Here is a 24,440-nt window from a genome sequence, read left to right as displayed (position 1 = left end):
GAAACTTGCAAACTAATCCTATTTCCTCTATCCTAAGAGATATAACTGGATTTCAAAATTGTATTTACAGTGGTAGGATACTGAGGGAAGACAGAAGGATTCAAGATGAGTAGAGATCAAAAAGCACATGCATACCATGTAGTCATAAAAACTTTTTAAAAAAGAAAAGCAGTTGCAAGTAATATAAGAAAATTAAGACCTTCCAAAACCTTTCTCAACCCCTTATCCTAGATAGGGGTTAATATAGCTAGCAAGCCTCTTTGAGATTAAAATGTTAAATAAGACCAAGAAAATTGTTGATATCTCGGTGTTACCAAAGTCAGCTTTGGTTTAACCACACTTACTGACTGCCAAGTCCCTTTCTTGTTCAAAACAGTAGATGGCCACATTCTACAAATTCTGGAAGTAACTAACTTAAAATTCTCACCATCATCAGTACACATGCCCTCAGCAGTTATGTCCATTCTTTGTATCCCTAGGCTCCACTTAAAACCTCCTTGGAAATCAGCTTAAAGTGAAGGGAAGAAATTCACAAAAATTTAATTTTATAAGCATACTAGCATTGGAAGGGTCTGATTCCCAGTTCAACTGCCTACCCAATCCAGGTTTGAATGCCAGCTCTAACATCTATGAGAGAGAGAGACAGAGAAACACAAGGAGACACAGAGACACACACTAAAACTTGCCTTGTATACCAAACAAGAAGATTCCAAAAGCTACATGAGCTATGTAAATGATACCAAATCCTTTTTAAAGGGTGATTTTCAGTAACTCGGGGGATAGGTTCACGAGTTCAAGAAAGACAACAGGAAGAAGCTGAATAGTAGGTATATATCAGGTGAGGCTGCTCTTGTCTGTTTAAATATTGGGGTTCCATGTAAAATTTTTGTTTGAGGAATTTCACTGTTTTTATGAAGTTTAAATACCACTGCTGCTATTTAACTTTGCTTAGTGACAACACAGACTCTAACACTGATCACATTCCCCAATGACAGGGAACTCACTATCTTACAATTTGACCTGCTCACCGGTTGTCAAATGTAATTATTTATGAAGTATTTCCTTATATTAAGTTGAATACTTCTGTAATGTGTACCCATGGTGCCAGCTCAGGATTCTTAAGTACAGCAAATGCTGCACCCCTCTTCCACAAAATAGACACAATCAGTAAGTTCTCTAAAAATATTGCTATTATGAAAAAGAACAAAAAACTAACCAGGCAAATAGATCAGTAGGAAAATATCCCACGTGTTCACTGTAAGACCTCTGCAGGGGCAATCCAGGTTCTTCAGGCCCAGCAGCATTTTCAATCTTAACTGAAAGTTTTGAGAGGGGGCCATTTATTTCTAAAGTCACTTAAGGAGATAATGCTAATCAAATATACAAGCCCCAATCCTTAATGCAGTTGTCGTCTTTTACTCAATAGATTTCACAAAGCAGTATTTTTAAAACTGAAAGCAATTTATAGATTTTTGTGAAATATAAAACCACCTAGGTTAGAAAGCAAAAACTAAAATACTCTATATTATTTACCCCAGGATACCTTTAAGCCAGATTCTAGTCACTTAGTGACAGGTGTGCTTAAAACACATTCAACTGAGTTTACTTATCAAGTTCCTATTTATAGGTAAATGTCAGGAGACAAAAAACATGCATGAGTCTTCAATAAGCAGCTGCACTGTCAAAATATAGCATCTGAAAAAAATTTTTTCCTTTTTTGCAGCTGCTCATCCTCGGAGCAAAGACGAGACAACTGGAAGCTGACATGGTCATGACCAGCAGAAGGGTGTGGGCAGGTGATGAGCAGCTGCTCTATTTCACCGAGAACCAAATAAGAGGTTGCAAAAGCCCTCGGTCACCAAAGTTAGCCATTTCCAGGAAGAACCACAAGGGCTGGGAGCCACTGGAATGTCACAAACAGACGCACTCATCTGAATATTAAAAAAGAACATTAAAAAAGGACTGTTACACTGAATCTCGTATAATCATTATCAGGATAATCCTGAAAGTGTCTTTCAGGACCATTTTAAGAAAAAAAAATCTTAATTTTATTAAAAAAAAATTCCCAGCTTTATTAAAGTATAATTGACAATTCAAAACTGTACATACTTAAGGTGTACAACTTGAGTTGATAATATACGTATATATTGTGAAATAATCACCACACACAAGTTAATTGACATATCCATCACATCACATCGTTACCTTTTCTGGTGATGAGCACACATAAGATCTACCCTCTTAGCAAATTTCAAGTAGACAATACAATATTGTTAACTATAGTCACACAGTGGTATCCCAGACCCCCAGAATTTGTTCATCTTGCATAAAAAAAACCTTGTACCCCCTGACCAACAACAGTCCCAATTTAACATCATCTTAATTTTAAAAGATTCCGTATTTAGTATCCCAGGCCTAGAAAGACCAAAAATAGTCACTGACCAATAATGATTCCAGTAGCATTTAATTTCCGTAATTGGAGTCTGTCCTTTCACAAGCCAAATGAAAGCTAATTTAATTAGTTTAAGTGTTTAGATACTGGTGATATGCATAACATAATAGGCAAAGAGTTTAGAAATGTGAGGTCTAATTGAAGCATTGACATTAATCCTCTGCATCTAAAATCAAAAACAGAAAGGGCAACCACCCTATTAACTTTAAGAAGCAAAATAATTTATATGCAAGTATTTTGCAAAGTAGAAAGTACAATACAACTGTAGGTTAGTGCCCCCGGCTTTTAGATAATCACACAATGACACAGCACAGTTAATTCCATTTTAATGAGTAAGAAATTATGGTAGCTAGGCTACCAAAAAAGAAAAAAAAATAGTGACACAATGCTGCTACCAACCCCCGCCCAAAACCCTGTGCCTACCGCAGCACTGTATTTGCCCTTGGGCAACACATTCTAAACCTCTGAAGATGTAGTTTTTTTCTTTCCAGGTAAAGAATATATATTTCTCCCTTTATGATTGTTTTTGTCAGAATACATAAGCATAGTTTTCAAAGATTTTAATTCAAATTTTCAAACCTTTGGAAATTTTTTACTCACCTGTGTTTGAGAGACATGTTTTCCAGTATTTTACCACATTACTCATTTTTTCCATTGTCAGTGGTTCAGTTAAAGCAATATCAGTTCCATGCCCTGAAATACAACCTAAGAATCTTTACATTAAATACTGACCTTATAGTTTCTATTTAGAGAAAAAACAAATACTGTATTTAGCAGGTACATACCTTTAAAATTTTCAGGGATTATAAAAACAAACAGTGAATGTGTATTTTTCTTTTTGCCAAATCTGAGAGAGGAAAGAAAATGTTAAAATGAAGCAAAATCATTATTCAAAAAATTGGGATTCAGGAGTTTAGCTTATTAGGAACTAACTACAGTGATTTTCTTCATTTCTTTAGAATTTAAAATAATATTAACATGGAAATTTAGTAAAAGTAGCATCTCAAATCAGTGAGGAAAGAGATGAATCACTTTTTCTTTAAAACAAACAAAAAAAAGCCTAAACCTCATCCAAATTTTTGATCAGATCAGCAGTTTACAAGAAATTTGTGGAAAAAAAAGAAACATTTTAAAGAACATTATGGGAATGAAATAAGCAGAATCTAGAATGGGGGGAATTCTGTAAGACAAATGACTCCTTTAAATATACATATAATTAAAGAACAAGACAAAAAAAAGAGGAAAGGGAAAGTTGAATCCTGATTTGTATAAACTCACAGTTTTAAAAAAAATCATAAGCAGGGAAATTTGAATGCTGATGGGATATTTGACAATACTAAGAAGTGATTATTGATGTTCAGGTATAATACGAGTTTTGTAGTTATTCTCTGAGTCCTCACCTTAGAGAGGTACCAATTAAAGTATTTATGGATGAAATAAAACGGTATTTTAGATTTGCCTTAAAATAATCCACTGGTGGGCAGGGGTGGGAAGGTAGGGAGAAGCATGACGAGCCAGATGTGGGTAACTGCTGAGGCTATATTATGGGTGTATTATTATACTCTCTCCCCTTTTATTTCTTGAAATTTTTCAAATAAAACTTTTTTCTTAAAGTGGCATTATAATTCACCAAACTCAGTACAGTAAGTCTGGAATTCAATAAATGGATGGATACTGAGCCTTGGTATTAGCCAAAATGAAATGATTTTCAGGGAGAATGTGACTGTGAAAGAGACTTCAAAGAGAACAGTTTAAAACTACCTAAGAAAAGCAAACTATTCTCAAGTACTTAAAAGCATCATTTATTAGCATGTGGTTATATATGGTTGTTATTTATTCACTAAAATGAGAACTGGGAGCACCCCCACTGTATAACATTGTTAGCTTATCTTACATAAGCATTTGGAAGTAAGTATACATTCTATATTTCAAATTGCATTATATATTAATATCATTTCTATATCTGAGTCATGTATATTGAGAACCTCTTATGTACCAGCCCTGTGCTAGGCTCTGGGAGATATCATGGTAAACAGACAGACAAGGTTCCTGCTCTCACACAGCTGGTGGTCTTGGGGTGGAAAGACATTAAACAAATCACTATAGATAACTTTATGGCTGAAAATGTGTCCAACGCCAGGAAGGAAAAACCAAAGGGGCCAATAGGAGTCCACGCCTGGGCACCAACCTGCCTCAGCAGCCTTGGGAGAGGCTTCCAGGCCGACAACCCTCAGTGCTGGCTAGACACAGAAAAGGCTGGGGAGAGGGGGAGGGCAGAAAGCAGATGGGCAGCACAGAACATTCTGGGCAAAAGGCACGGCATATGCAGGAGCCCTGGGATGGTCAAGAACAAGGTGAGTTGGAGAAGGTACAAGATGTCCAGGAGAGCTCTGGCACAGGGCATCTGAGAAAGAAAAGCATAAGTGGAGACCAAAGAGTGAGGGATGGCTGGGCTCTGCTCGCAGAACGCCTGTTAGGCCACAGGAAAGGTTTGGTATTGAAGAAAAATGGGCAACGGAAAGCTATGAAGCTCAGCAGCAACCAACACAATTATCCTTGCATTTTAGAAAGACCACTCTGCCTATGATGGGATGCACTGATGGGGTGACACAGGTGGACTGGAGAGACCCTAGGCCAGTGATCCAGGCAAGAGCTGATGGTAAGGAAAGCGGGCACACCTGGGAACCTTTGGTAACGTTAAATATTTCAGAGTATTTACTAAATTAATTACTTCAGACTAGCAGGATTAGTAAGAAAATGTGACACCCCATTGAGGTCTATTCGGACTTGATTCTGTGCTATGAATTCTGGGGAGTTTAGGCTGAGAGAGAAGAAAGGGAAGAATATACGGTTTCTATGAGGAAATGAGAAACTCAGGCAGAAATATTATCATCAAAATAGGCATATGCAGGAGGGAGGATAGAGTTTGCCTGGCCAACCAAATGTGGAGGTAAGAAAGGCACTTCCTACACCGGTGTAGGTGGCGTGGTGACACAGAGGGAATACGGGGATCAGAATGATGCCTGCCAGTATGTCAGCATTTCATATGTATATGAAACTAAATATATGCATTTTAGAAAGACGGAAAGAGGGAAAGATAGAAAGAGATAAATAGATAGATTTATTTTATTTTATTTTTTGAGACAGGGTCTTGCTTTGTCACTCAGGTGGGAGTGCAGTGGTGGCATGGTCAAGGCTCACTGCAGCCTCACTGTCCCAAGCTCAAGCGATCCTGTACCTCAGCCTCCCAGGTAGCTGGGATTACAGGTGTGTGCCATTACACCTGGCTGGTTTTTTTTTTTGTATTTTTAGTAGAGATGGGTTCTCACTATGTTGCCCAGGCTGGTCTCAAACTCCTGGCCTCAAGAAATCTTCCAGCTTCAGCCTCCCAAGTACTGAGATTATAGGCAAGAGCCACTGTGTCTAGCCTCATATATATATTTTTAAGTGATGAGAAAGTGTGGATTATAATGGAGGTATGGACAACAGAATGAGGAAAGAGAGGTGAAAGGGAATAAAGGACTGAGCAGATGGGACCACTGAAAGAAAATTATCGGGTAGTTTAAATGTCGAAATAAAAAATACTGCATAGTGGATTCAAAAAAGTAAATTATCCTAAGTTAAATACAGTTAAATGATTTTTAAAAAACAGCCTGTTTGCTTTTAGAAATCTTCCTATGTCCATTTTTGAAAACCCGATATTTCAAAAATTTGAAAATTGATTTTACTGACACAAAAATATGTAAGATATGGCTATATGGATTTATATGCCCTGATGACTTTCAAATTTCAAGCTTTACATCAGACAAAGGCGGGATTCTTGGACTTTTGTTATCAGCACAGAATCAATTACCAAACACACACTCCCCTAGCCGTACAGGGACTCCTGCAACCAGTAAGAGTTCCCAGAATCCAATCCTCTGGTCTTAAGCTCAGCTGCTCATTCACATTCCCTACAAATCAATAAGCTAAAAGAGTTTCTAGTTTCTAGGATCAACCAGAAAATGTTCTCTTTTTTGTGAATGAATATTCCTGGAAATAAAACTAAGCAATGCAAAAACAAACCAAAATAAAAATCACTTTTATCCACACCAATTGATACTACTTCCTCTTCTATATACCAAAATCAAATTGTAGGCTCTGAGACCTTCTCAATTAATGTCTCTTTTGTTTTGCAATTTATTTGGGGACAATTCATTTTCCCTCATGTTTCACGATTATGCTGTTTAAGTGTCATGATGTTTCCAGAGGCTACACCTCACTTTTGAGATTGGATACTGATATTCTCGGTTCCATTCCTATGCCTGCCTGCAGTGCCCTCTAGAACTGGAGTCAGCATCAGCTCAGTCAGCAACAGTAACCACCCGCTGTCTTGCCCCCATCCCTGGGTCTGTCTCTGGTAGCTGAAAAAACAAAGATCATATACAAGGGTTTTGAGCTGAGTTGTATACTCTGCTGATCAAAGGGTCTCAGGAAAGCCCTGGCCTCTGCAATCTATCATGTGAGAGGGCCAAAGAGGTGTTATAAGACCCTGTGAAGCCTGCGGAAATTTCTACCTTTACTTCTCTTAGAGCCATAAGGATTTCCAGGGACAAAAGCCAGTATCATCTTTGGGTTATGGTTTTCTTGAGTACAGTTACCCATTATTCTGTCCGTGGGGTACATGCAGCCAAACTAACCTGGTATGACCTACATGGGACTTGTAACAAATATTGTTCTCTGTTAATTAATTAAGCTCTGATAGTTTATTTTGGCTATATAATTTGGCTATATAGTTTATTCTGGTGGTGTGCCCTGTTCCCACTCGGCTCTCCCACAGAGTTCCTGCTGCAACACTCCCCATGTGACATGGTGCTAGAAGTTATAAAGACCTAGAGTTGTCCTCAGTTCCTATTCAATTCCTCCACCAATTTGTAGGAAAAAGGTTTTAGTAAAGCTACTTAGGTGTTTTGCTGTTACGGTGTTTATTGTCGAATATTCAGAGGAGTAGGTCATGCAAACTACCTAGTAAGGTTTAATGATTTACATTGTCAAGTCAAAGATGTCTTGGAGACATAAAAGGACAACTTGTTAGATCTCTGTGGCTCCCAAGATTGGGTTTTCTTAGTGATCAGTTAGCTGGTCAGACAATTAAAGCTACACGGGGAAGAAATGAAATCAGATTCAAACTTGATTTGTTGACGGAGCAGATGGAGCCACATCCTGCATTCCTTTTTTGTTGCTAAACTGCTCTGAGCTCATGAGAATCATGGAATTTTAACTGCAGAACCATTTCATGGAGAAGAAAACTATAACTCCCTATATACTGACGAGTTTAAAACATATTTAAACTTTCTGTACCTGTCTTTGGAAGTAAGTATCAGGATGTGTCTGAATTATCAAGTATCTGCCCTTTGAGTATGGCTCAATTTTGAGAACTTATCTAAGCCAAGAGTGAAATATCCCTGGAATTCTGGAGCTAAGCATATGAATCCTAAGATGATCTTAAAATATGTTACCACTGGGTAGTGTTTGAGTTCATCTGCTCAATAAAAACACACTCTTTCAATACATTCTTGAGATGAAAACAAATTAGGCAGTACTATTAGGAATGTTAACCTACAAGTGAGATGTGCCATAAGTCTTGAGTCTGTTAAGTACTGATATTTTATGAATGATTAAAGTCAATGAATGATTAGCACCAAGCTTAAAACACAGTTTTGTAAGATTAAATTTAAGAATCTTTTAAGGACGCTGCTTTCATTTTATTCTAAAATAAATATAATATTATAGCTAACAGGCTAAACTTCATCCTTATTTTCAATAAAAATCCATATGTCTTACAGATACATAGATTTGTGATCCTGTGCTCCAATACTGAACACATATACGGCCACTTTCATTCTATCATCAATTCCTCATTCATTGATAGGAGACATAAAGCACCCAGAGAAACAAGAGTAAGGTAAGTAGATGTACATTTTCCTAGACCTACATAGCTTTTGAGATATTACAAGAGGACAACAAAGATCTAAAGAGAAAACTTTAAAATACAGCAGAAGAAAAGTAGAGCCAGGCTTTTCATTTTGGTTTAGTCATTAAATATTAGCCCAAACTCAAAAGATGTAGTACTTTAGGATAGATGAAGGTTCAAACTCCTTACAAATGTGGCGGTACGTGTACAGGGCTCATTACCATAAGAAAAACTATAGGTTGAAAATTGGAAACATCCTCTACAGGGGTTTAAACAATTCAACAAATCATAAACTCATAACGATTCTGAAGGCAGGAAAGGGAACTTCAGAGATATTCATAGCCTCTGAGGACAGCACCAAGAAAGCAAAGCTTACACACATACACACACACACACACACACACACACAAAACCAAACAACTCTGTCCCTTTGCGGAGAGGAGCAAAAAAGCGAGGAGGCACTGCCTGCCTAGGACGGCACTTCTCCCACTCATCCATACATTCACTGGAGCTACAGCAAGGTAGATAACACCTGCTGGCAGTCAAGACCTTCACTGGGTGTTGGGAACAGTGCAACAGTAGACAAACAAGGAATACAAATCCAGGTGTATTCCACAAATTATTTGTTTCCTTTCAAACCAATGATTTCTCTTAAGGCAAAATAACAGAACTACCATTTGCATAGCTATACACTTAATACCTTAATCTACTTTCTTTTATCTGCTAAGAAATCTTAAATTATGTTACTCAGGGCAATAAAAGCTGCTGAGGTGAGTATCAGACAAGAAATTCTCTCCTCTAACCTTCTAGGTTTTAATATCTGCAACTAAACATAAAGCTGGTTCTTAACAGAAATTCATTCTTATCTTGTTCAAAAGGCAGCTCTGACAGGAAGCAAATGCAAAGCTTTACTCCATTCTGACAGGCATAGCTAGGGTCCTAGTCTTGGAATGGAGAGACCAGCCATATTGAATTGTCCAGGGCTCTTTCAAAACCATATCTATGTTTGATGTACACCCAGCTTGGCACATACAGAACCTCAGAGATGAAAAAGAGGTGGTTTCAATACAAAAGTCAATTAATGACAGACTTCTAGAAAGAAAATGAAGGGAAGAGTAGAGTTCTAATCTAGTTTTGTAAAACTAGTCTGAGTTTTGTAAAAATGAGCCATGTGGTCTTAGGCAAGTCACTTCAGGCTCAGTTTTCTCATCTGTCAAGTAGGGACAATAAAATCCTGCTCCACCTGCCTTATGTAGCTGTGTAAAAAAATTTTAAATATGATATAAATGAGATATTATGATGAGTCCACAGCCAAGGGAAACTCTATTTTTTTAAGGTTTGTAATAAAATAAGCATATTCTCAGAAGGAGGATAGTATACAGCAGGTTTTAGAAGTGGAATTTACTTTGACATAGATAGTTTGCCTGGTGTGACTAGAGTTCATATACCTCATAGAAAGCCAAAAGAAATGCAGACCAGTTGTTCTAAGAAACCCCAAGAGTAGTATCTGTCTGTCTGTCTCTCCAATAAGTAACTCGATGGCTTGGGCTTCTCATTTCAACCTTTCTTTTCCCTTAACATAATTTGCTTGCCCTTTTATTCAAGGATCAAAATATTGTCTCTGAATTGTTTAGCCAAAAAAAGAGGCCTGTCTTGTAATTCTGACAAGCTCTCATATGTTCCAATGTAACTGACAATTCCACTTTATCTATTAAGTATTTCATGGAAGGAGAACAAATTTGTTCTGATCTAACCCTATCTAAATACATCTTAAGTGGCAGGGAAGAATCTAACTCTCCCACCACTGGACTCCAATTTTCTAGAGCTGGAGTGGGTTAAAAAGAAGCAGAACTTGACCAGGTGTGGTGGCTCACGCCTGTAATCCCAGCACTTTGGGAGGCCGAGGTGGGCAGATCATGAGGTCAGGAGTTTGAGACCAGCCCAACCAACATGGTAAAACCCCATCTCTACTAAAAATACAAAAATGAGCCAGGCATGGTGGCACATGCCTGTCATCTCAGTTACTCAGGAGGCTGAGGCAGGAGAATTGCTTGAACCCAGGAAGTGGAGGTTGCAGTGAGCCGAGATGGCGCCACTGTACTCCAGCCTGGGCAACAGAGTGAGACTCCATCTCAAACAAAAAAAAAAAAAAAGAAAAGAAAAGAAAAGAAAAGAAAAGAAAAGAAAAGAAAAGAAAAGAAGCAGAGCTTATATGGAACTGCAAGACGAAACAAGAACACTGGAGGGGGTGGTTTCTGGACCCAGTGAATCCAGAAGGCTCCGTGGCCCCAGGAGACACCTCAGTCCCCAGCTAACAGGACAGAGAGCTGAGAGTGCTCACTTCCTTTAGTGTCTGCCACTACAATTAATGAACCCTGAATAGATGCACCATTTTAATCATACAGTTATTAAAAAGGAGTATGTATGGGAATAACATAAGTGTTGCATACTAAATAAATTTCTATGACAAATTGATTCTTACATTCTAATCCATACCTATTTTCAAGTTAAAATAATTCTTATAATAAAATACCACAAACTGGAAATAAAAACAACATGTACATAGAATCTCTCCATGAAAATATCCCTCATTTTTTTTTTTAGAAATAGCATCTCACTCTGCTATCCAGGTTAGAGTGCCATGACATGATCATAGCTCATTGCAGTCTCAAACTCCTGAGCAATCCTCCCATCTCAGTCCTCCGAGTAACTGGAACTATAGGTGCACACCATCAGGCCCGGCTAATTTTTAAAAATTTTTTTGTAGAGACAGAGGTCTCACTATGTTGCCCAGGCAGGTCTTGAACTCCTGGGTTAAAGCAATCATCCCACTTCGGCCTCTCAAAGTGCCAGGATTACAGGCATGAGCCACGCCCTGGCCCCTCAATTTAAAAAGTAAAATAGAAATAAATCTTTTTAGGATGTTTTAAAAAATGAGTTTTTAAAAAAATGGTTCTAAAGATACAGCATCAAGGCTTTTGAAGTTTACCTAATTAACTTGATGGCTTCCAGCTCCTCAGCATTTAGTGAAGAAGGCATCTTCAAGAAAACCATGTTGAATGTGCAATCATCCAAAAGTGCTACTGCCTCCTTCATGTCACTGATGGTGATGGTGACTTCTGCTATGTTTGCAAACAGTTTCTGTACAGTATCAGCCAGGTAGCCCACAGTGACATCTCCAACTAATAAGACGTCTATTTTTGCCTGAAAGAGAAGGAAGCAGAGGTGTCACATAATTATTACCTAGGCATAGTGAAATGTCATGTATGAGAGGATAAGATAAATAAAGCTCACAAATAACACAACGATTGACTCCATATCTAGTCTGACTGGCTAGATGGTCAACTGTAAGCAGCTCAAGGACAGGAACTATTAATTTCACATCTTCAGTAACTAGAGTAGTGAATAGATCTGAAGGTCATGCTGTTTTTAAACATTTTGCCTACCAATGCTATTTTACTTCAGTTTTTCTGCAAATTTCTCTCTTATCCTATTAAATGATAGAGTTCTTATGACTCAGTTTCCCAAAAGTCTTTCCTGCTGGAAAATCTATTTATTGCTGAAAGGATCAAAGTCGTAACTCTCCCACGTGATTTATTTTGGTGAAACACACATTTCAGGGAACAGAGAAAGATTTAAATTCCTAAATCATAAGAAACACTGAAATAGTCCCTTCAATTGAATGTATGTGCTATTCAAACCTCAATATTGGAACCAAAAAGACTATTTGCATTTGGAGATATTTTCAAGTATATTCAATTAGGAAAAAGAGCATTCCCTTCTTCACCTTTTATTTCTCTATGTTTTATTCTCTACAGCTAATGAACGCAACCCACTGAAAATGCCAAAGAATGGGGATGCTTAAATTAATGGAAATAGAAGACAATTGGAAATGCCAGGCCATAGACATCTGTATGAGAAAACAGATTTGGGAGGTGATTAGAGTTGAAGCTAAAAGAGTGAGTGAAGGGGCTGGAAATACTTGTACAAAGAGAAAGGCAGCTTGGCAAAGAAGCAACTCCACAGGGCAGGATGCTGGTGTAAGTGGCCACCGTGGGGCTTCCTTCTCTTTTCAGCCTGGTTTCCTGAGGGTTGCAGGAAAGAACAGGTGAGGTGCAAGAAACTAGGCAAGAGTCAAGTAAGCAAAGCTCGGGCACTTCTACCTGCTCACCTAATTTTCTTCCTTCTTTTTATAAAAAAGTCAATCTTCCTTTACCATCTCTCATATCCTAATTCAATCCCTTCTCTGGAAGCAATTGCTGTCAAGAGTTTGGTGTCTATCCATCCAGACAATTTTTGTGTCAAACATATAAGTACAATACACACATATGTAGCTTTTCATAAATGGGCTGTTACTATTATTTGAAGTGAGTTGCTTTTTACATTTAACAATATAGTTCAACAATTCCTCAAAAATTCTGATTCACTGGGAACATTCTCATTTTCCAGGTGGTTATAGATTTATTCTCATAAGAGTATGTTTTCTATTATTTGTTGGGGTCAGGGGTGAACGTGCTCATCTGTCATCGTGATCCAGTCTTCCTTATTTTCGATGACAATTGATTGAGACATTCTCCCAGGGTTCGGTTTTGATGTTATTACGGTGCCATGACGAACACTTTATAAATACATCTTTGTGCAAATAAGCATATATCCTAGAATCAAAACTAGAAAATCAGAAAGTAAATTTTCACTTGTTTTGCATACTCCAAAGGATACAAAAATTTATATCCCTATAAGCAGTACGTACGAGTACTCATTTCCCCAAACCCTTAATAAAACCGATTGTTCTTAACCTTTAAAAAAATTTTGTCAATATTGTGAGCAAAAAATCTTATCTTTTTTATTGGCATTTTTTGAATGCATAGAGTATCTGTTCATTTTAGTGGCAATTTGCATTTTATTATCACATATTTATTAAGCATGCCCATTTACTCCCTTTGTTCACCTATTTGTGGTTTGTATTTTCCTTATTGCTTTGTGGGAGTATATAAAGTCTGGATATTAGTCAACTACTTTTTTTTTCCAGTCTGTCACTCTGCCTTTAATTCTTTTCTTTCTTATTTTTTGAGAAGGAATCTTACTCTGTCGCCCAGGCTGGAGTGCAGTGGCGCGATCTCGGTTCACTGTAACCTCTGCCTCCCGGGTTCAAGCGATTCTCCTGCCTCAGCCTCCTGAGTTGCTGGGATTACAGGTGCCCACCACCACGCCTGGCTAAGTTGTGTATTTTTAGTAGAGATGATGTTTCACCATATTGGCCAGGCTGGTCTCGAACTCCTGACCTCAGGTGATCCACCCACCTTGGCCTCCCAAAGTACTGGGATTACAGGCATGAGCCACCGTGCCCAGCCCTTTAATTCTGATTATAAGGTCTTTTGTCACTAATAAGTATTTAATATTTAGTAACAAATCTACTGTTTCCTTTATGGCTTTAGTGAATTTTATCTTGTTTTCAAAGCCATTTGTGTTTATGTTAAAAAATGCTTTGGTAGAGTATTCTAATACTGTTAAGGGTTTATTTTTGCATTTAGCTTTTTATCCCAGCTGGAGTTTATTTGGTCATTAATATGAGGTAGGTACCTGTTTTCAGTTTTCTTTTTTAAATGAAGAACTAATTGACCCAACAGGATTACTGAACAGACTAACCTTCTCTCAGTGTTTTCAGGAGCGAAGTTTTCACAATGCCAGGTAGGGGTGTGTGTGTGTGTGTGTGTGTTTCTGGACTTCATTCTGATCCACTGATCTATTTGCCTATTCCTGGTTAATACCATACTGCTTAATTACTAGCTCTTTATAATGTGTTTTGATATTTGATAGAGCATGTTTCCCTCCTTGTTATTTTTCAATTCGGTTATTATATATTTTCCAACAATTTCTCTTCCAACAGAAATTGGCATCAGTTTGTCAAGGAACCTTGTTAAAGTTTTAATTATGGTTGCCTCTATTTTAACAGTTAATTAGAAAATATGCTTGCTATATTAAGTCATCATATTTAGGAAGTATATATCTTAGAGAATTTGGGTCTTCCATTATGTTCTTCAGTTTTATGGACTTTCATATTGATTTTGCATATGTCCTAGTATGTATTCCCAGATATGTCTTACGTATTCCCAGATATTTCAACATTTGGAGGTCACTGTGAAGGGGATCTCTTTTCTTACTCACTACATTTTTGATTGATTACAGTTGACATATAGAAGTGCTATTGATTTCTGTATAAGGAACTTGCTTCAAGTAATGCACTTTATAGTACTCTCTGTTCAGTTCCAATATATTTCCATTGATTCTTCTCAATTTCCTAGGTAGGCAATCTACCGCCTTCAAAAAATGACACTTTTGTCTGTTTCCAGAATGTATGCCTTTTATTTGACTTTAAAGCATTAGCTAGAACATCCAAAACAAGGGTGAGTAACAGGAGTGATAGTAGGTGTTCCTGTCTTGTTCCTGACTTTAGTGGGAATATTTCAAATGTTTTTACTACTAAATATGATACTTACTGAAGATTTCTGATCAATATCCTTTATCAGTTAAAAAAGTTTCTATTTGGAAGCTAAGAATTTTATATCACAAAAGGGTGTTGATATTTATTAAATGCTTTTTCAGTATAACATGATCATATTATGTTTTATTCTTTGATCTGTTAGGCAGAGGCAGTGAATTACATTAATAGATTTCCTAATGTCAAGCCATCACGGTATTGCTGGGATAAACCTATTCATAATATGTAATGAATTCAATTCCTTCACCTTTAGATTTTTGTATCTGTGCTCATAAGTGAATCTTGATATAATTTTGTTTTATTGTATTGCTTTATCTTGTTTAGGCATCAGGGTTATGCCAGCCTTGAAGAATAAAATATTGTTTTATGGTCTTGAATAGTTTATAAAACACAGAAATTATCTGCATCTTAAGTTTAGGTAAAACATGTCTAGAAAACCTGGTTCTGAAGACATTTATAGAGCTGGATCTTACATTTCATTTTATAGTTCCTTACTGATTAATGGTAAATTCAAGTTTCCCACCTTCTCTTAAATGAATTTTGGTCATACACATTTTACAAATCCATTTCATATGGATTTATGTTTAATGTTTTAATTTTATATATATATAAAATTAATAATGTTTAATTTTTTCTTTTTCTGGTAATGCTTTATTGAGAATATGGAACTGTGTGGTCCAATACAGTAGCCACATGTGGCTATTTAAACTTATATTAATTAAAATTAATTAAAGTTTGAAATTCAGTTCAGTTGCACTAGCCATATTTCACGTGCTCAACATCCTCATGTGGTAAGTGTGGATTATCAGATGGTATAATTACATAACATTTTCATCATTGTGGAAAGTGCTACTAGGCAGCAAAGTAGAGGGTCTAAATTTTCCTCCTAGTGGCATTTTGTTGTAGCCCACACATTTTTATATACAATGAGTTCATGTTCATTCATTGCTATTTTATAATTTCAGTTGATAGTTCCATTTTAATCTAAAGACTTTTATTAAATACACCTATATAAACGTGTTTATGATTTTCAAGGGGATAGTGTGTTTGGTTTTTTATTTTTTTGGCTATTTGTTAGTTGCTCATTTCTTATTTCAGTGCACTGTCAACAATGAATGTGTCCTGCATGACATCTACTTTTTAAAATTTGTTGACATTTTCTTCATAGCCTAATAAACAGTTTTTGTTAATCGTCCATGGGTACTTGAGAACAATGCCTATTTTCTCTTGTGCAAAAAGTTCTATGTATCTTTTAGAGCAAAACTGTTCATTCTTTCTTTGCTTATATTAGGTCTACTTGATCTTTCAGTTTATGAAAGAAGAGTACCAAAATCTCCTTAATTATGCTTTTGTCAATTCATCAATTTCTCTAACCATAGGTTATATTTATAATTATGGGTTAAGTACATAAAGGTTCATGATAGTGATATTATATAAAGATACATCTATAATATTTAACAATATATATGTGATCTATGTTTATATAGTATGTTGTTAAATAGTGTGTATATATATAGATGATTCTATATAGAGAATACTACTATGTAAAATATACCTCTTTGCCCTTTAATGCTTTTCACCTCAAATTTTATTTTTCTGATATACAGCTTCGTTCTTTATATCCCCTTATTTTGAACTTTTCTTTATCATCTTTATTTTCTGCGACTTTTGTAAATCGCTTTTAATTGAATTTACATGGTTTTCACAATCTGACCTTTCAGTTTTTCATGTATGAATTTAAGTAATTACATTACTGACATTAACTAGTGTACATTAACTTCATTAATGTACTGTAATGAATTAGCTAATATTAATTACTTGTGAACATTTACAATTTAATGTGAAATGACCTTATTCCCTTTCATTTGTTATTTCAGGCTTCCTATTTACTGTGATTTTTTTCTTTTTTTCCCATAGCTACTCTTAGGCTGATCAAATTTTCATTTTTCCATCCTGTTGCTCCTATAATGCTTTGGGACTGAAATCCCTAATTTTTGTGCTTAAGTGCTTAATTGTCTTTTTATCTGAAATTTAGATTTACAGAAGAGTTGGAGAGAGGGTATGGTGAGTTCTCATAAACACCTGACTCAGCTTCCCCACATATTAACATCTTACAATCACAGTATGCTTATCCAAACTAAGAAATTGTGAGGGTTTTTTTTTTAAACCATGAGAAAGATAACCCTAAGAAACCAATATTAGCATAGTACTATTAGCTAAACTCCAGACTTTATTTGAACTTCACCAATTTTTCCACTAATAGCCTTTTTCTGTCCCAGGATCCCATCTGGATAACAGGTTGTACTTAGTCCTTGTATCTTCTAGTTTCTTCTAACATGCAATGGTTTCTCAGTTTTTACTGGCTTTTGAGGAGTGCTGGTCAGGTATTTTGTAGAATGTCCCACTACTTGGATTTGCCTGACATTTTCTCATAATTAGACTGGGACTATAAATTTTGGGTAGAATACCATGGACACGAGTACCTCCTTCTTATGGTGTCATATATCAATGAGAGATTGCCAGGGAGGTTCACCTTGGTCGCTTGGTTAAGATGGTGTCTGTAAGGTTTCTCCACTGTTAAGTTACTTGTTTATCCTTTCCACATTCTTGTTTTCAGAAGGGAGTCACTAAGTCCAGACACACTCAATGGAAAGGGACTAAAGTACCACCTCTTGGAGGGAGGAATTTCAAACAATTGTGGATGTACGTTAAAAACCATCACAGTCATTGATAAATATGTTAGTGGAGATGGTTTAAGGCTTTGCAAATATCCCATTTCTCCTTAAAGTTATACCCTCTGTTCCTGCCCTTCATTTGTGGATCTTGCCTGTAGCAATTATTACTATGACATTCAATTGGTGTTTTTCTATTTCCTTCCATCTACATTTATGATTTGGAAATCTTATGTAAGGAGAATATGTTCCTTCTCCCTCATTTATTTATTTAGTCAACTGTTTATTTAAATCAGTAAGGACTTTTGGATATTTATTTTATTATTTGGGTTATAATCCAATACTATCATTTACTTTGATACTCAAATTACTCCACTTTGGCCACTAAAATTTCAAAAATACTTAATTTTTAGTAAGTATATGTAGCAATTTTTAATTAAGATGTAGAGCTAATCTAAATCTACAGCCTCTCTGCAAACATGGCAGCATCCTTAACACAGCTCCCTCCACCCCATATACTTCTCATGCTATGACTACCTGGAATTTTAGTTCCAATCATTATTATTTACATTTATTAACATTTACACTTAATTTTTGTTTCTCTGATTCTTACAGTCTCTTGTATCTCATATTTGCTTCTTTCTTGGATTCATTTTATTGAATTATAGTACGGGGGCTCAGAAAATTCTTTTAAAGACTGTCTGATAGCATCAGAGTCCTAGCATGTCTGAAAACATCTTCACCGTGTTCTCACAATTCAGTGCAAGTTTTGCCCAGCAAATACTTATAAGGTCAAAATCACTTTGTCTCTGAATTTTCCTTCTGGAATCCAAAGTTGCTAATGAAAAGAATAAGCTGCTTTGTTCTTCTTTAGATGCTTGTCTCCTCTTTTTCCTCTGGGTTCTGATCATTTCTAGGCTGTGTTTGAATATAGACCTTATTCATCCTACTTGGCACCCAGTGGATCTTTAGCTCTGAAAATTTTCTTCTATTATTTATTTGATTACTTCCTTCTTTCTGTTGTCTTTGTCTCTCCTCGTAAACCTTCTATGAGATGCTGGATGTCTTAAATTGATCCTACATGCCTCGACTTCTCTCTCAGAGATTTCCTCATTTTCCAGATCACTGGCTTAGTCTTCAGTCCTTCTAAGTATTATTCTAAGTATTACAATTTCAATCCATTTAATGTAAATTACTAATTTCTAAGATTTTTTGGTAACTTTTCATTACCTGCTATTTTTAGGATGTGATATTCTCTCCACAGATACAAATTCAAATTTTAGAAGTTTTTTTTTTTTCCCCCTATTCCTTTACGTCCTAGTTTATTCAAGCTGCTGTAACAAAAGACTATAAACTGGGTGGCTTATAAACAACAGAAATGTATTTCTCAGCTTGGAGGTTGAGGAAGTCCAAGATCACAGCACTGGCAGATTAAACGTCTGGTGATGGCACAATTTCTGGTTCATAGATGGCAATTTATTTGTGTTCTCATGTGGTGGAGAAGCAAGGGATCTTTCTTGGGCCTCTTTTATAAGGCACTAATCCCATTCACGAGGGCTCCTCCCTCACGACCTAATCACCTCCCAAAGACCCCATCTGCTAATGCCATCCCCTTAGCAGTTAGGATTTCAACATATGAATTTGGTGGAGGGCACAAACATTCAGTCTATAGCACCTTAAAAATCTGTCTCTTTAATTGTTTGATCTGTGCATTTGTCTAGTTCTGTTAATGTCTGGCAATCCTTGGTTTCCAAACATAAAGATGAATCAAGAACTAAGTGGATGTGAACAGGCAATTTCTCCTGCAGTTGGGGTGGTGGTTCCTCAGTGCGGGCCTCCTTTAATGGGACAACTGACTATGGGTTTGGTGTGAGTGCGCAGGACGAGCGAAAGCAACAGCCGAAGAGCAGAGATCTTGGCACCAGCTAATTGTCAAAATCAAGGTGGGCTTTACTCTGAAGACCAAGTATTTTAGTTTATTTTCCTCCTAGGAAGAACTGCCTTTCCTTTCCTCTTTCAGTTACAGAGGTCTGGAAATTACTGATACCAGGAGTCCTCATCCCATGTATAGTTCATTTTCTTTAGAGAAGAGTTCCTGAGTTTTATCTTTCAGTTAAAGGCACCATTGCTCCTGCTTTAGTAGGAGTGAGTTGGGAGAGTCCACAGGGTAAATCCAGGGGGCCAACCTGGCCCGGTGTTCTGTACCCAGCTAATTCAAACCAGGTGAGCATGCTTTGGGCTACTTTCATCTTTGTTTCTGTCAACATGGAGCCTGAACTATCACTAAAATTGTTTTGTCACTGCATTTCTTCTCTTTTGTGTCTTTTAAGCTGTGGATTTTCTACTTTTGTTTTAGGTGCAATTGGACCCCATCTGCTTTCTAAATGTCACATTTTTCTGTGGATTTTTTTTTTTTTTTTTTTTTTTTTTAACATTCAGAGAGAAGTTGCTTTGTTCAAACCAAGATCCCATTAAGAACTATGCATTGCATTTGGTTGTTATAGCGCCTTGATCTTTTAATTTGGAATACCTGTCTTCTTTTTCCATGCTATTTACTTAAAGGAATCATCACATTTTGAAGACATCTGCTCTGGAGTTTGGGGTAGACGGGGAGGTTGACCTGTGTGCTCAATCATCACGTGCCAATCTCCTTCACCTGCACTACCCTACACTAAACAGGATACAAATTTAAACTCCTTAGCACGGTGTTTCATAGCCTGCTACCAACCTACTTCACCAACTTATTTCCTTCTACTTCCCTCAATGCTCTATATTCCAAGAACACAGCACAACACTTTTAAATGAGTTTTGAAATATGGAATTTCTACAGTAGAGAGTGTTGGGACCCTACTAGTGTGTTTCCTTTTCATTTTATAAATACTTCTCATTTCCAGCCACACTTTAGGAGCAGCATGGGACTCTAAGCCTTTGTGATGCCTGTGAGTGCAGAATGTTTGCGAATCTCCACTACAGCACATGATTTCTTCTATACAAATATATTCTTTGTGAATCCAAAACCAAACAATGAAACACTCATTAACAAGTGATCACAACAGAAGCAATTATGGTTTTATTTTTTAATTAACCTGATTAATGGAAGCAAATATGAAAGCCCAAAAATAACCTATCTAGTAAAATTAGGGTGTATGACCATATAATTGATCTTCCAAACTGAGGCACTTTTGAGAATGAATTATTAATAATTACACTAAAATAACACATATAAACTAGGGTGTCCTGGGATATAGTTTGTAAAACTTTATATTAGTAAGGTTTATTTTTTCTTTTAAAATATCCTGCCACTTTATGTATCTGCTTAAATATGCTTGATGTCTATTCTCTCCACAGATATTTATTGAGCCCTTACTATAGGACAGACACAGGGCTGGGTCCTAGGAACACAAGGTGAACAAACAAGACAAGGCAAGGTCCTTGCCCTCATGGGGCTTACATTCTAACAGCCCTCTTCTCTGCTAAGAAAGCATGGTGTTCAATCCTTGGAATATAGGAAGAATGGAGTATGACCAGTTCTACTAAGGGTGTTACTAATCCTTTTTCAACAGCTTGATGCAGTGGGAAGGGAGCAAAGCCATTTGAGGCAGACAGACCAGAGTCTTGTCACTTAGTTCAACTATTTACCAGTGGCTTTGAATAAGACACGTAAGCGATCCTCGTCTGAAGGATCAAAATACTTACGTTGCAAGATTGTTATGAGAAGTGTTTGTATAGTGCCCTGCAGGTGGTAGTTATTGCCATGTTTTTGCAAGTAATACCGAACCTGAGCACAAAGAACACAGAAAATGTCAAATCAACCTAGCAGGGGAGGGACCAGAGGAGAGGGGAAAACGTGTCCATGCTGGGCTCTGCACTGTTTGAATCACAGTGCTCAGGAAGCGGGGCCTCCTGCAGAGCATAAAGTTTAGAATAACAGAAATCAACTGCCTAGCTTGAGCCTTTCCCTAGCTAGCACATGACATTCTGACTGCATGATACCCCTCAGAGGCTCAGTTCCCAGTGTCCCCAGAATCTCTCGGCCTTTTGGGAAAAAAAGGTCAAGAAAGAGTTATGAAGGGCAGAATATGCGTAGTGGGAAGTAGGAAGAAATCTGAGGGTAGCTAGGAAGACGATCTGGAAAGGGATGAGGAGAAACAAGCACCGCTAACCCACCGTTCTGTGCAGGAGTCTGAAGTTTTTGCATAGTGTCTTGCACCATGGCACAGAGGGGTATGACATAAAGCAGCTCCGGAAAGAACTGATGTGCTCTCTTGCCAAATGCTTCTTTCCCTGCCTTACAAAATCAGGGCCATAGCACACTTGGAATGTTAATGGACAAATCAGAACACTGCTCAAGTCCACTATCCCAATTCCAGTTAACTCAAATTAAGGGAATAGTTTATAATCAACATAAATCTGAATGTTTATTTAGTTAAAAATATCTTGTTGACAATGTAATATGAACACAGGTGATGAAAAAGATCTATTGATAAAAAGAAAAAGGAATAAACATTTCTAGTATATTCTGCTTGGAAAACTGCCTTTTAGTACATCTAAGATTTTCACCTGCAAGCAATAATTTGAACCAATGCTAGGCTTCGTTTGATGAAATATCTTTTTCTGTTTGAATTGCTTACTACACCTTTGTAAACAAAAGTAATATGTATTCATTGGGAAATACTAAAAAAAATCAAAAAAAGAAAACTGTAATTCCACCACTCAAGGTAAGCCCTATTAACCTTGGTACATACCCTTTAAGTGTGGGCGGTTTTAATAACACGACATCATTGTCACCAAGACACTTCATCCACTGTTTCATTTCTGTGATCACAGTAACATGCAAGGCACTCTAGTCTCTACAATTTTTAAGACACTGGATTTCCATTTGCAATCTGTGGCAGGCTAAACCCTTAATTAGTAACAGCAGGTGCTGAAGTGCTTAAAGCAAATCACTCCTACATTTTAGTGAGTTGTTATTTATGTCACTCTTATCACCAGGAGCAGAGCAGCCCACAATCAGCAGCAGCTGCAGGGCTGAGGCTCTCATGGGGCAATTGTGGGCCTTCAGTTTCCCCAGGAGTCAAGGGATTTAAACAGCTCTATCTGGAGAAACTGAGCAAGCGGCTCTTCTCACAAAGGCACACAAAGGGGTCAGTTGGGGCTTCACACTCTCTTAAGGGAAGGAAACCGCAATTATTTATGTTCTACTAGATAATCAGATATTTCATTCAGAATTCGTTTTGTGCAGCTTTGCCTAATCCTGCACCATAAAATACTATTTTTCCTTAGAGTTTAAATAGGTTCTTCCATCTTGAAAAATTAAGAAAACCTGTTAAACGGGTCCACTTCAGAGGGATCCTAATCCCATTTCAGAAAGTCTGCTCTTAAGGAGAGGAAATTAAGTTTGCAGAGTGTTCTAAGAGGTAACAAGACTACACTCAGCACGAAAGGTTGCCCTCTCCTATTTATCAAGATGCGGAAAATAGGAAGATGAAAGCCCCTCTCCCCAGCTGGCCTTGCTTTCTGGCCTGGGGAGGTTTCGTCTATGCTTTCCTCCTAGTGGGGTAATCACCTTTCACTTTTATCGAAAACAGTTACAGAAGTGATTTTGTGCTTTGCTAAAGGGGCTGAAAAATTAAGGTGCTTTCAAAAGAGGCCAGTGGGCTTTTTTATTTCCATGCAGGTGGTAAATGCGTGCAGAGCAGGTCCCCTTCCCACCACGGCTTTGGTTCCACACAAAGCTGCCTATTTGGGTGGAAGCTCCACGAAGGACACTTTGGGATGCCACGCCAGTGCACAAACTGAAAATAAGCATGCCCAGCTGTGCCGAGACCGGACTGCAGGGAAACAGCACGCCTAAACTTTCTTATATTAAAAATAAAAATCATTCATTTTTGTCCAGTCGCCAGCCCCAGAGTGCCTACAAAATCGTGTTTCTAGGTAGCCAACTCTACAAGTGGCCTTCTGCTCGAAAACTAAGTTGGGCAAACGTCAAGGGAAAGATGTTTTTTTTTTTTTTCCAGTTGGAGAATTCACATTTATTGAGTAACTGATGTGATGCAATCTGGAATTTTTTGGATTCCATTAAGTTTCACTGTGAACATTTCATCTGTTACTGGGTTTTCTTTATAACACGATTCAGTTCTCTTTCTTCCTTGGCCTCCTCTCCTGAGATAAATCAGCCCCGTCCCCCGACCTCAGGCCCAAAGGGCCTGGTGGCACCCGGGGGCACCCTCAGAAGCCGGGTCCGCGCTTCCCCAGCTCAGGGCCCGGGGATAGTGGACTCGCGCCCTGGAAGGGGCCCTTCCTGCTACCCGCTCCTCGCGGTTCCCCGAGAATGAGAGCTCCCCGGGCCGGGCACTGAGGGCCGCGGGGGCCACCGGCCCAGGACCCGCCCGCGAGGTTATAAACGCAGCTGCCTCCCCTTCCTCAGCCTCTTACCTGGCCCGAGATCTGGCCGTGCTCCTGGCAGATAATTGAGGAAGCCATGGCCGCTGCGCACGTGCTGGGTCCTGGGGCAGCCTTCCAGCAGGAGGAGCTCCACAGCCGCTGCGTCCCGGGCCCGCCCCCTGCACTAATGGCTCCTGGCCGCAGCTGAGGGCGACCACGCCCCGGGCGCGCTTAAAGTGGCCTTGTCGCCTGTTCTGGCGCCTGGGGGAGAGGCAGGCCGCTCTGAGGGTTCCCCGCGGAACCCGGGTCGGGGGCCTGCCCTTGGGGGGGCTACTCAAGCTGTCCTGGGGGCCCTAAGAAGACCGCGTCATTAGCAGACTGCGCACTCCAAGTCCCCTTCCCAGGGCAGCTCTCACGACACTAAGCCCCGCGTAGTCACTCCCACTGCGCCGCCTGGGGAGGGGGGAGGCAAGGCGTCAC

At 38.2% G+C, this 24,440-nt stretch overlaps 1 protein-coding gene across 1 annotated transcript in view; it reads right to left on the bottom strand.

The window, feature by feature from the left end:
• LOC105486027 (spermatogenesis and oogenesis specific basic helix-loop-helix 2) overlaps nt 1-24,225 on the bottom strand; it is a 43,067-nt gene extending 18,842 nt beyond the window's left edge. The window contains exons 1-5 of the mRNA XM_011748670.2: nt 24,012-24,225; nt 11,395-11,609; nt 3,238-3,299; nt 3,053-3,157; nt 1,217-1,316 (exon numbers count right to left, since the gene is read on the bottom strand). Coding sequence (XP_011746972.2) covers nt 1,217-1,316; nt 3,053-3,157; nt 3,238-3,299; nt 11,395-11,609; nt 24,012-24,059 — 530 coding nt within the window. The 5' untranslated portion in view covers nt 24,060-24,225. The remainder of the gene's footprint in view (nt 1-1,216; nt 1,317-3,052; nt 3,158-3,237; nt 3,300-11,394; nt 11,610-24,011) is intronic.
• Nucleotides 24,226-24,440: the final 215 nt, after the last annotated feature.

The sequence above is a fragment of the Macaca nemestrina genome, chromosome 16 (assembly GCF_043159975.1).
Source record: "Macaca nemestrina isolate mMacNem1 chromosome 16, mMacNem.hap1, whole genome shotgun sequence".
Lineage (NCBI taxonomy): Eukaryota > Metazoa > Chordata > Mammalia > Primates > Cercopithecidae > Macaca > Macaca nemestrina.
This window is presented reverse-complemented; position numbering and strand designations above follow the sequence as displayed.